The sequence below is a fragment of the Podarcis melisellensis genome, assembly GCF_964234715.1.
Source record: "Podarcis melisellensis genome assembly, contig: HAP1_SCAFFOLD_345, whole genome shotgun sequence".
NCBI classification, from domain to species: Eukaryota; Metazoa; Chordata; class Lepidosauria; order Squamata; family Lacertidae; genus Podarcis; species Podarcis melisellensis.
The window spans coordinates 1,303-14,326 of record NW_028112864.1 but is presented as its reverse complement, the minus strand read 5'-3'; the positions used below and the strand labels follow the sequence as shown (position 1 = coordinate 14,326).

At 45.4% G+C, this 13,024-nt stretch overlaps 2 protein-coding genes and 1 pseudogene across 3 annotated transcripts; 1 reads left to right on the top strand and 2 right to left on the bottom strand.

Annotated features, from left to right (window-relative positions):
* Positions 1-6,386: 6,386 nt before the first annotated feature.
* LOC309362456 (histone H4) lies at positions 6,387-6,826 on the bottom strand (the record flags this gene model as incomplete). Its single annotated transcript, XM_081931806.1, has 1 exon — positions 6,387-6,826. One exon carries the CDS (start codon positions 6,824-6,826, stop codon positions 6,515-6,517), a length of 312 nt encoding a protein of 103 aa, XP_081787932.1. The 3' UTR covers positions 6,387-6,514.
* Positions 6,827-10,744: 3,918 nt separating this feature from the next.
* Positions 10,745-11,453, bottom strand: LOC309362459 (histone H2B 7 pseudogene; annotated as a pseudogene). The gene has a single exon. The product of its transcript is annotated as a histone H2B 7 pseudogene (transcript).
* Positions 11,454-11,575: 122 nt separating this feature from the next.
* Positions 11,576-12,222, top strand: LOC309362458 (histone H2A-IV). The gene has a single exon (XM_081931811.1). It carries the CDS (start codon positions 11,709-11,711, stop codon positions 12,096-12,098), a length of 390 nt encoding a protein of 129 aa, XP_081787937.1. The 5' UTR covers positions 11,576-11,708; the 3' UTR covers positions 12,099-12,222.
* The last annotated feature ends 802 nt before the right edge of the window (positions 12,223-13,024 follow it).

The following is a 13,024-nucleotide window of genomic DNA, read 5'->3' as shown; positions in this document are numbered from 1 at the left end:
CGTTCACTGGGAAAGGACCCCCTTCTTTCAGGCAGGGCTTCTGTGCCTGGGTTAAAAATGCAATACAACAGGTGAAGTTTCTCCCACCCATCACGGCATCTTGACCCCGGGAACGTTTCACCAGGTGAGTTTCTGCCACATGAAAAGCACAGGGACCCAGCTGAGAATGAACCAGGAGAGCAAAGGTGGAGGCTTCGAAGCAGGCAGGCATATACTCTGAGTAAGGGTCTTAATAACTCTGGAATTTATCCAGAGCTTTCTCTCCTTTGTCTGTTTTATTTACATCCCACCTTTCCTTCAAAGAACTCGCCGTGGCATCCATGGCTTTCCCCCTTCTCCATTTTATCCTCATAAAAAACCTTGTGAAGTAGCTTAGGCTAAGAGACAGTGACTGGCCCAAGGTCAGTGAGCTTCGTGGATGAGCACAGATTTGAACACTGGTCTCCCAGCTCCTAGGTCCAGCACTGTAACCACTACACCACACTAGCTCTTACATGGCATACATGTGCATGGATAATAGCACTATTTCTGAGGGTTGGTTTTCATAGAGTTTTAAAGTCGGAGATGGAACTTACAGTCCAGTTTTCTGTTCAGTGCAGGAATCCTACAATGCAGGCTATGGCTCCATCATGAGAGATGGTGCTTAAACCTCCGCTTTATAAGTTATATGTGAAGCAGAGCCATCACCTCTCAAGGCAAGTCAAAGGAACTTTTGCCTTCCCTGATGGACAGGCAAAATCTGCTTCTAGGGAGTTTCCACCTGTCCTGTTAGTTGCAAGGAAATCTATATACTGTATTGACCTGAATATAAGCCGCACCGGAATATAAGCAGCACTTTTAAAATTGGAGGGGGTGGGGAGGGAAAAAAATAATACTTGAATATAAGCTGCTTCATTCCTCGCTGCTTCTGGCTGCATACTTGGGGGGGGGGGGAGCCAAGCTGTTTTGGTCAGTGGCCTTTCCCCTTCCTCGCTCTCTCCCTTCCCAGCCTTGGGTGAGAGGACAGGGGACTATGCAGAGGACGGGAGCTGCTTTGCTGCACTCCTGGCGCTGTTTGCCCCATGCTCCTAGCTGTGTACCATAAGGTTGTAAATACAGTGGTACCTCGCAAGACAAATGCCTCGCAAGATGAAAAACGCACAAGACGAAAGAGTTTTTCGTTTTTTGAGTCGTTCCGCAAGACGAATTTCCCTATGGGCTTGCTTCGCAAGATGAAACGTCTTGCGAGTTTGTTTCCTTTTTCTTAAAGCCGCTAAGCCGTTAATAGCCGCTAAGCCGCTAACAGCCTTGCTTCGCAAGACGAAAAAACGGCAAGACGAAGAGACTCGCGGAACGGATTAATTTCGTCTTGTGAGGCACCATTGTATAAGCCAGACTTTAATTCACACTTGGAATTTGGGGGGAAAGTGTGGCTTATATTCAGGCCAATACGGTAAAATTCCTGGATGCCAAGATCCTACTTTGGAGCAAGTACTCTGGTGAGAGAACCGCAGCAGAGAGTTAAAATCACAAAGCATGCAGCCAAGTAAGAAAGATAGGCTGTGTAGAACCTTAAAATGTGCCCTTTAAAGAGAGTTCCAAAACCCCTCTTCCCCCACCATAGGAAAAGACCACAGGTTTGGCAAGTTAAAAATCGGTTTACCTACAAACTCTTCAAAGGTCAAGTTCATGTTTTTTTCCATACATTAGTCAGAAAAGTTGTACAAGTAGTAAAACTGGGCTTAGTTGCAAAGTGGTGAAAGTTTCTAAATTATTGGTATAGGAACTTAGGAGGGGCTTGTTAGAGCTATACAGCTAAGCTGGCACAACCAGCTGAGACCTCCTCACATGCTGAGTTCATCAGGTAAACGAGGGGGAAAAGGCTTGATTACCTAGTGTCTTCCAAGGTGAGCTAAGCCTTACTCTATGGTTTTAACCTTCATGTGCATTAATTATACTTAGGTATGTTGGCTATATGAGGCTGGTTATCTAGGCCGGCCTGCCCCGTGTAGGGCACAAGCTCCCTCATAGTCTGTGTGACAGCCTGTCAAACAATAAAAATAAAAATAAAAATTTATTATTTATACCCTGCCCATCTGGCTGGGCTTCCCCAGCCACTCTGGGCAGCTTCCAACAAAATATTAAAATACAGTAATGCATCAAACATTAAAAGCTTCCTTAAAAAGGGCTGCCTTCAGATGTATTCTAAAAGTCTGGTAGTTGTTGTTCTCTTTGACATCTGGTGGGAGGGTGTTCCACAGGGCGGGCGCCACTACTGAGAAGGCCCTCTGCCTGGTTCCCTGTAACTTGGCTTCTCACAGTGAGGGAACCGCCAGTAGGCCCTTGGTGCTGGACCTCAGTGTCCAGGCAGAACGATGGGGGTGGAGACGCTCCTTCAGATATTTGAAGACAACTATCATGTCTCTCCCAGGCTTCATCTAAGCATCCCTCAGTTGGTGGGCCACTATAAGAACACTGCTGGCCTGGACTAGATGGTTCTTTGGCGTGACGTCATGTCCTTCATAGGGATTAATGATTGGCACAATAAGACTACCATGGAGAATACCACTACCAGCCACGAGTGCTATGATCCACCTTTGCTGCTGGAGACAATATACCTTTGAACACCACATGCTGGGAATCACCATTAGGAAGAGTAGATGTAACTGATGTAGCCAAACTGCCACTCTGATCAGCCCTAGCAAGCCTGGCTAAGGACTAGGCATTATGAGAGTTGTATCTCAGCAGCATCTTGGGAATCAAAAGTACCCCAGACCCGATGTACAGGTCAGACATGGAAAATTAGAATATTGTGGAAAAGTTCATTTATTTCAGTAATTCAACTTAAAAGGTGAAACTAATATATGAGATAGGCTCATGACATGCAAAGCGTACAGCTGATGAAAACCCCAAATTAACAATCTCAGAAAATTAGAATATCAAATGAAATCAGCAAACAAAAACAGAAGAGCTGAAGGCTGCTATTGAAGCTTCCTGATATTCCATAACACCGCAGCAGTGCCACAGGCTGATAGCATTCATGCCACGCCGCATTGAGGCAGTAATTGATGCAAAAGGGGCCCAAACCAAGTACTGAGTACATATGCATGCTTCTACTTCTCAGAGGTCCAATATTGTTCTATTTGCAGTCCTTGTTTTGCTGATTTCATTTATATTCTAATTTTCTGAGCTTGTTAATTTGGGGTTTTCATAAGCTGCACGCCATAAACCTCACAATTATAACAAATAAAGGCTTGACATATCTCGCTTTCTATGTCATGAGTCTATCCCATATATTAGTTTCACCTTTTAAGTTGAATTACTGAAATAAATGAACTTTTCCACAATATTCTAATTTTCCGAGTTTCACCTGTATGCAGTGAAATAAACCCGATTGTGGTCAACAAGAAGCTTCTTGCATAACAACATTGGGACTGAAGGTGCCTTAAAACTCTTGCTTTTTTTGTTTTTAGTGTCGCGGACCCACTGTCTTCAACCTGGTGCCCTCTAGATATTTTGGACTAGCACTCCTGCATTCTGACTCAACTGGTGGGAGTTGTGACCCCAAGCACTGGAGGCCAGTAGGTTGGGGAAAGCTATAGAGCAGGAGGGAGGCATTTTTGGACCTCCTGATGCTGCTAAACTACAACTCCCACCACCCCTGGCTATTGGCCAGGTTTGCTGCAGCCGATGGGAGTTATAGTTCAGCAAGATGTGATGGGCTAAAAGTCCCCCACACCTGCTGTCTATCTAGTAAGTAGACTAGCACACCTATCCCTGGATATTTGAGGCAGGGCAGGGCTGGAGATCAGTTCAGTTTTCAGTCGTTTGTGTATTCATAGGTAAAGGTAAAGGGACCCCTGACCATTAGGTCCAGTCGTGACCGACTCGGTGTATTCATAAAGAGTGGCAATTTCTTTATGAATTTCTAGTGCGACTGCAATCGTCTCCCATCCCAAATCATTCTCCAGCCCCACGTACAGGAAATAGGTGTTCCGCAGCAAAGCTTTCATGAAACACAAGCCATCCATCTACTTGCTACAAGGTAATCGTGTACAGATCTTCTTTTTAAAAACAGAAACAACAACCTTGGAAGTGGCTGACTCATAGTGGGGTCAAATGTTGCAGGTCCCCCCGATGGTGCGTGCGGACCATGAAAAGTATTTGCCCCTAAGGAGGCACCTTGGAAGATAACGTAACAAGACAGATAACAAGTTTATTTACAAAATGCATCCCTTATATTTTACACACGCCAAGGCAAGAGAAAATAACCAGCATTTCTGAGTGTGTGTTTTTACTACACATCACATTTTCATAAAGGATGATATCATTTTCCTCCCCCTACCCCTTGATTAAAATTAACACTGAATTAGCTGAGTCGCCAGGGCCTGAGACTGATGGCGCGATCCTGCATGTCTATCTCAGATGCAAAAGTCATACTGACTTGAACGGGACTTGCTCCTGGGCAGGTACGTATCCCCCTGTGTCTTTATATAGATAGAAATTCTTTTTTTGGGGGGGAAACCCAATTGAATCACACAAAGGTAGGATTGTAAAGTAGGGAGCATCAGGGTTTAGGCTTAACGATTTTAATCTGCCATTTCATGCAGGAATTCCTCTCCCGAAAGTAAGGTCCTACGGTTACTTCGTTGCGGTTTTGGAGAGCTTGGGGAGAGACTTCATCCTTTATATAGAGACAATACAGACCAATTCACGTGCAGCAGAGTGGCGCAGCGGAAGCGTGCTGGGCCCATAACCCAGAGGTCGATGGATCGAAACCATCCTCTGCTAGCTGATTTCTATTTATTTATAAAAACACGTTTTCTCCTACCTCTAATGTCGCTCCCTATTTTTATTTAAAAGAAAATAGGCGCTGGAATAAAGTTACAGGGAGCTGAGGGTGGAGGCTGCGTCGGTGGAACTTCTCAGGAAATCAGGAAGAAAAGAAACCCTGTCGTTAATTTCTTGCCTCGTTGACTTATAGCAGCGTTTTTATTGTTCTTATGCAAATCTACTCAGAAGTCTCGCTGGAGTACAGAAGGACTGACTCCCAGGAAAGCATTTTAGGAAGGAACCCCAATACATTGCTTTATGCAGTTAAAAAAGAAAAAACCTGATTGTAAAATAAAATATATATTTAAAAAAAAAAATTAGCAGAGGATGGTTTCGATCCATCGACCTCTGGGTTATGGGCCCAGCACGCTTCCGCTGCGCCACTCTGCTGCACGCGGTACGGCGTGTATTGTCAGTATATAAAGAATGTAGTCTTTTTTTTTTTTAAGTGAAGCCATCAGTTCTCTAAACAAGAGCGTACTGCATTCTTTGACCAAGTTTATTTTAAAGCAGTCACTTGGCAATCAAGAACAGCTGCTTTGAGCCAATGAGACGAAAAGATAGCTCCGAATGCAAAGCATTTAAAGACACTACGCAGGAATGGAGGCGGATTAATTTTATATGAATGGTGGCCGGTTATTTTATTAGGCTTCTAGGTGGCAAATAAAACTTCCCTGGCCAGCATGTTCTAAGAGTTTCCTCCCCTCATCCTTTATATAGAGACAATACAGACCAATTCACGTGCAGCAGAGTGGCGCAGCGGAAGCGTGCTGGGCCCATAACCCAGAGGTCGATGGATCGAAACCATCCTCTGCTAGCTGATTTCTATTTATTTATAAAAACACGTTTTCTCCTACCTCTAATGTCGCTCCCTATTTTTATTTAAAAGAAAATAGGCGCTGGAATAAAGTTACAGGGAGCTGAGGGTGGAGGCTGCGTCGGTGGAACTTCTCAGGAAATCAGGAAGAAAAGAAACCCTGTCGTTAATTTCTTGCCTCGTTGACTTATAGCAGCGTTTTTATTGTTCTTATGCAAATCTACTCAGAAGTCTCGCTGGAGTACAGAAGGACTGACTCCCAGGAAAGCATTTTAGGAAGGAACCCCAATACATTGCTTTATGCAGTTAAAAAAGAAAAAACCTGATTGTAAAATAAAATATATATTTAAAAAAAAAAATTAGCAGAGGATGGTTTCGATCCATCGACCTCTGGGTTATGGGCCCAGCACGCTTCCGCTGCGCCACTCTGCTGCACGCGGTACGGCGTGTATTGTCAGTATATAAAGAATGTAGTCTTTTTTTTTTTTAAGTGAAGCCATCAGTTCTCTAAACAAGAGCGTACTGCATTCTTTGACCAAGTTTATTTTAAAGCAGTCACTTGGCAATCAAGAACAGCTGCTTTGAGCCAATGAGACGAAAAGATAGCTCCGAATGCAAAGCATTTAAAGACACTACGCAGGAATGGAGGCGGATTAATTTTATATGAATGGTGGCCGGTTATTTTATTAGGCTTCTAGGTGGCAAATAAAACTTCCCTGGCCAGCATGTTCTAAGAGTTTCCTCCCCTCCATTTATTTTTGATAGTGCTCGATTTATTGAACTTGCATTAGAACAAAGACAGCGATTGGCTCTTTTCCGGAAAAGGTGGGTGGCCCTGAAAAGGACCTTTTGTTGATGTTTTGGTCAATGGAAGCGGAGGAGCCGTTAACCGCCGAAGCCGTACAGAGTGCGGCCCTGGCGCTTGAGAGCGTACACCACGTCCATGGCGGTGACAGTCTTCCTCTTGGCGTGCTCGGTGTAGGTGACGGCGTCGCGGATGACGTTCTCGAGGAAGACCTTGAGGACGCCGCGGGTCTCCTCGTAAATGAGCCCGGAGATGCGCTTGACTCCTCCGCGGCGAGCGAGGCGGCGGATGGCGGGCTTGGTGATGCCCTGGATGTTGTCGCGGAGTACCTTGCGGTGCCTCTTGGCGCCTCCTTTCCCCAGCCCCTTGCCTCCCTTTCCACGTCCTGACATCGTCACGAATACAGCAGCGCCAACCAAATGTAGTTCTGCCGCTGTCCAAGCCGGTTTATATACAATGCTTTCCGACCAGAATGAAAACTAAGAGGCGGAGCCTCCCGCTCAATTCCCAGGAAAAAAAAAACCTTGGCGGGCAACTTTGGTTCTATCCAATGAGAAGAGGGTTGGGTAGTTTCAAATAAGCCAATCGGCGCCCTCGTTGTCCTTTCAATTTGAAATTGTTGTTGGCGCCTTCACAGTCTTCTCGCTTTAGCGTTTTCGTGGCGGCAAGATATCATTCGCGTTATATATATATTTCTGTGCTGCTATGACAGAATAGCTGAAAGCGGCTGGTGGCAGTATGTATATACGCAGAATTCAACCAGGAACAAATAATAACCAATTATAAAATGAAGCCCAACCTAATTATGTATATATCACAAGATACACAGCTATGAAAAATCAATAGTGCAACTATAAGCACTGTCCACTCAGAAGTAAATTCCACTGAGTACAACAGGGCTTACTCCCAAGTGTGTATATACAATTGTACCCCAAATTGTTCTGGAATTTGGGGGTTCCAAAAACCTTTCCAACTGAGATGCTTAAAAAGTAAGGATGAACATAGCCAGCCTTCCTAGCTATGTACCAGCACTGTGCTATGTCCAGGAAAGAACAGTGGCTAAGATTCCAAGACACTAACATTTATTGTTAGTTTCCTTCCTCCATCATGCTTCCCAACTTCTTGATGTTTTTCATAGAAAGTGAAGACTATGTGCGGTCTACTGTGCCCATACAAAAGGGGTGGGCGAGAATACACTCCATATTTGTAACGAGAGGGTGAACCGGAAAGATCTTGACAGATGCACAAAAAGTTTTCTGTGTGTGTGTGTGTGCGCGCGTGTGTGTGCAAATGCTACATCCATGGATTTGCCCATTTTTATTTTCTAGCAGGCTTCCTGTAGCTGTTTATTCACATAGCCAAAAGCAACACCGATGCTGTAGCCTTTTCATTATACACAGCAGGAGACCGCTTAAACCTAGAGATCTCAGGTAACTTTTGTGATCCTCAACACTTAATCAGAGTTTAATGAAGATGTGTTGCAAAAGTCCTAATGAGTGGAGCTGTGGACAAAACACTCTACAGTGCTATGCTATGCTATGATACATCTTTGGTATATTCACTTGAGGTCAGCTATTTTGACAGACAGCAGGGCATCACTAGTGCTGCAAAACTGCACCCAATTGCTGAGATATCTTGCAGCTTGATATCTTCAGGTAGTGTGACATCAATTCAACAAGGTGTTGTCAGCTTAACAATCTCTTTAACACAAAAGAGGTTGGTTATGTGGGGGCCTCCAGTAAAGATTCAGATAATACCCAGGCACTTTACCACAGATTGTGTCAAAAGGGGCTGGACCAAGGTATTTTGTAGATTCAGAGATCCTGAATGATCCTAAAAATAAAAGTACTGGGGGACCATAAATATGCAGTGTTTGAAACAGATTCTTTTATATATACAAATGCTTCTAAATACAAGTTGTTGGAAACTGCAGGAGAGGAGAGTGCTCATGCTCAGCTTCTGCTTGCTGGTTTGCGTGGCGAGTTCCCGCCCCCCACCAGGATAAATAAAGACACAAGACACCATAATTTAAGGTTAAATGGGCGAATTAGGCCACAACTTTATTGAATTCAGGAATGAGAGGCATTGGCTTAGGCATTGGTCCTAACGACTATCCGGCTCCAGCCCATTTGCTGGAGACACGGGGAAGGGTTAACACTATATCGGGGGAGTCTCGGTCACCGCTCTGGGGCGTGCCTTTGGCCCACAACTCCATAGGCTTCGGACAGGGCCACGACAGGCTAGCTATTTAGGGCTCTGCACCGGCCCTAAATAGGGCAGGCCAAAGATGCAGCCGGGATTCCCCTGCTCTCGCGGGGGCTGAAACCAGCCCCCGCTCATGTGGGGGTGGGCGTGAAGCCCGCAACCCCACCTTCTGGGCAGGCCGGAAGTGGCTTTCTCACAGGCATCTGGTTGGCCACTATGATAAGAGGATGCTGTGCTAGATAGGCCATTGGCCTGACCCAGCAAGCTCTTCCCATGTTCCTATAGGATGGTGCACCTTAGCATTACTGTAGTTGAAGCTCCTCATGCTGCTCGCCTGCCTTTGCTCCTGTGAATACAGCAACATGAATAACCAGTGTACAATCTACAGTTGTTTAGCAAACCTATGTTACATTAAGACAGGGGTAGGCAACCTAAGGCCCGGGGACCAGATCTGGCCCAATCGCCTTCTAAATCCAGCCTGCGGACAGTATGGGAATCAGAGTGGTTTTACTTGAGTAGAATGTGTCCTTTTATTTATAATGCATCTCTGGGTTATTTGTGGGGCATAGGAATTCGTTCATTCCACACCCCCCCAAAATATAGTCTGGCCCGCCACATGGTTTGAGGGACGGTGGACCAGCCCATGGCTGGAAAAGGTTGTTGACCCCTGCATTAAGAGGTGGCAAAGAAGTTGTGAAGTTGCTTCTGCGAAATGCTTTTCATTCAAGCACTATTACGCATACTCTTATATTGTGTTTATATCCCACCTTTCCAACCAGGAGCTCAATGTGGTTCTCCCCCTCCCCATTTTTATCTTCACAATAACCCTGTGAGGTGAATGAATGAATGAATGAATGAGGTAGGTAAAGTTGACAGTGGCTGGCCCGAGGTCACCTTGGTTAGCTGAGCTGCGATTAGAACTCAGTTTATTTCAACTTTGCCAACTCACCTAGAATAGTTAACTGAATCTTTCATATATCTTTCTGCAACCAATGTGGTACAACATGTGGGATCCCCACTTCACAGACAGTATGCAGGAGTTTTCTTTTAGTAACCCAAGTTAAAAGTCTGTGAATAAAGGAAGCTGGATGTTATCCCACAAGAGTAAGTACTACTGCACATGATTATTGAATTGATGGGTTACCAGCAAGGACCGGAATCTAATCAGACTTCAGGTGTTCCAATCAGTTATTGTCGATTGCTAGTATTCCGCCCAGAAAAGTCTGCAAATTTAACATGCAGCCCTGATGTCCCCTTTCAGAATATTTTGAGACCTAGGTGCACACCAGAACTTGGCTCCCCAAACAAATGCAACTTTACACAAAACATTACTGATTGAAAAGGAATTGGAATACTGACTTTGATATAAGAACAGCTGTAACCCTAATCATAAGATGGGTTGGGAACTGCCTCCCTACAGCAATAGAGAGATGTTTCTGTGAAACATCTGCCTTATTAGCCAAACATACCACTAAACACATTGCTGTGTAGCAGACTTTGGAAGATGGTGGGAATGAAGGGGAAATGGAAACAAGTTGGTGATTTCAATAAATGGAGATTTGGAGACAGCTGGGGAAAGGGAGTTAAGTTCTGGAGCACTCAAAACAGTATGGGCTTTTTGACTTTAAGAGACATAGGAGAAACAGGCCAAGTTGGGAAACCTAGTGGAGACTGAAAAGGCTTGTATAAAATGGGGAGAGAGGGGGGAAATGAATAGAAGAAAAATGCATTGAGATGGGTAAGAGAAGTAGAGAAAGGAAGAAATAACTTGCCAGATGGATTCTAAAAATTCATCTGTCCAAGAGTGTAAAGTTTTCAGATGGGAGCTTCAGGCCATTAAAACATTAGGTGGAGAAGGGATATATATTTATGTGATTATATCTTCCAAAAGTCTGGTGCTCTTTTAATTCACAAGTGATAAGAGCTGTACCACGACTTAAAGGTAATAACAATTAATGGAATTAAGTTACTGCATCTTAGCTAAGTTGAATGTGTCCCATCGGAGCAATATAAGTCCTCTCCCTACCGAAACAGCTTCTCCCCTCATTTGCAGGCTAAGACTCAAATGCAAAAGTTTAGCTTTAGCAGTATCTCATAACACAACGTAAAGTAACTAGCATTTATTTCCACGAGACAATTAATACACAAGTAAAGCCTCTTACATAAAGCTCACGCGCAGTTTTTCTAGCAAATTTAGCTCTTTTGCAGAGAAAGTGGGTGGCTCTTAAAAGAGCCTTTGGTTTGTTAAAAAAAGCTGCTGTGCCAAGAATAAGGAATTACTTGGAGCTGGTGTACTTGGTGACGGCCTTGGTGCCCTCGGAGACGGCGTGCTTGGCGAGCTCTCCGGGCAGCAGGAGTCGGACGGCGGTCTGGATCTCCCGGGAGGTGATGGTGGAGCGCTTGTTGTAGTGCGCCAGGCGGGAAGCCTCGGCCGCGATGCGCTCGAAGATGTCGTTGACGAAGGAGTTCATGATGCTCATGGCCTTGGACGAGATGCCCGTGTCCGGGTGGACCTGCTTGAGCACCTTGTAGACGTAGATGGAGTAGCTCTCCTTGCGGCTCTTCTTGCGCTTCTTGTCGCCCTTCTTCTGCGTCTTGGTGATGGCCTTTTTGGAGCCCTTCTTTGGAACAGGCACGGATTTGGCTGGCTCCGGCATCCTGCTACGCTGAAACTGCGACCCACTGAGAATATAGGTGAAAAAACAAATGCTAGCAAAGTCTTCGCAGCACGCCTATTTATTCACCGTCCCCCCGCGGTTCGGCGCACAATCCTCCCGCTTTCCTATTGGCTCCTTTCGGCGCCCTGATTAAGCAAGCACAACGCGCACAAAAGGTTTTCTGGAAACCAACCAATCATCACAATGGGTGACGTGAGACCTCGGCGTTTTCATTGGGCACAATGAGAAGCCGCGCTTTCATTGGACGCTGTGGTGGCTTTCAGCGTTCAGCCAATCCAAGTTGTCGAGGCTGAGTCTCAGGGAGGGTATAAAAGGCCCAGAATCGCCATGTTGTGACTTACTTTTCCAGTTTCTCATCTCGAGTTGTTGTTCTACTTTAGAAGTTGGTATCATGTCTGGACGCGGCAAGCAAGGAGGCAAAGCTCGGGCCAAGGCCAAGACTCGCTCTTCTCGTGCCGGGCTGCAGTTCCCGGTGGGTCGTGTGCACCGTCTTCTGCGCAAAGGGAACTACGCAGAGCGCGTCGGAGCCGGAGCTCCCGTCTACTTGGCTGCTGTGCTGGAGTACCTGACTGCTGAGATCCTGGAGTTGGCCGGCAACGCTGCCCGGGACAACAAGAAGACCAGGATCATCCCTCGCCACTTGCAACTCGCCATCCGCAACGACGAGGAGCTGAACAAGCTCCTGGGCAAAGTCACCATTGCTCAAGGAGGAGTGTTGCCTAACATCCAGGCTGTGCTTCTTCCCAAGAAAACCGAGAGCCATAAAGCGAAGGCCAAGTAAATTCTTCTCGGATTTTTAGGAGATATCGGAGACATTTCAAAACAGACAACAAAGGCTCTTTTAAGAGCCACCCACAATATCCAGAAAAGAGCTGATTTGATTACATGTATGTTTTCTGACAAAATGAATTCGTAATATGGAATTTGTATTACCAGTGCTAGTTAGCAGAGACGTAACTTAAGGGTCTTATGCTTTGCGCCAGTTCCTGGAACTATCTGGTATCGCCAGAGCGTAAAACACTTTCTCCCGCCTTATTTCAGTGTCACAGTGTGCATCTTCCTGGGTAAAACGGCAAGCGCAGCACGGATCTAACATGAGGCTTATCCGGCAGAGTATCATTTAAGTATCTTAACTTTCCCCAGATGTGAAGTTTGTGTAAGTCTGGCTTCCTGTGAAACCCTTCGCCCCAGCCTCTGTTTTCTACTAGGCTTACTCCCATATAACTTGACAATGCTGTCTCCCGAGTTTCCCTCTTGGCTTAAGTTTTTGGGCTCTTAGATGGCAATATACCTTGCAATACTCTTTAGGCCTCCGGAGTTCTCTGGATACAAGTGTGGCTAGAATAAGGTAACAATATAATACAGACCGATAGTGTAACAATGTAGCACATCAATGTGTAAATGCAGCAATAGTACAATGTAGCAACCATCTCCCCTGCAGTCCATAAAGAAAGAAATACGTACTGTAGTGAGTTGTAGGTCAGCAAGTTTTTATGTCTGATGGAGGGGCTCAGGCATTGTAACACACGTGCCGAAATAGCTCAGTTGGGAGAGCGTTAGACTGAAGATCTAAAGGTCCCTGGTTCGATCCCGGGTTTCGGCAATGGTTTTTCTTAATTCTTTATGATAGTGTGTGAGGTTCCACTTGCTTTTTCCCGGCCTCCTCCTATAGACACTAAGAAATGGAAACACATGTTCAAAACCAAA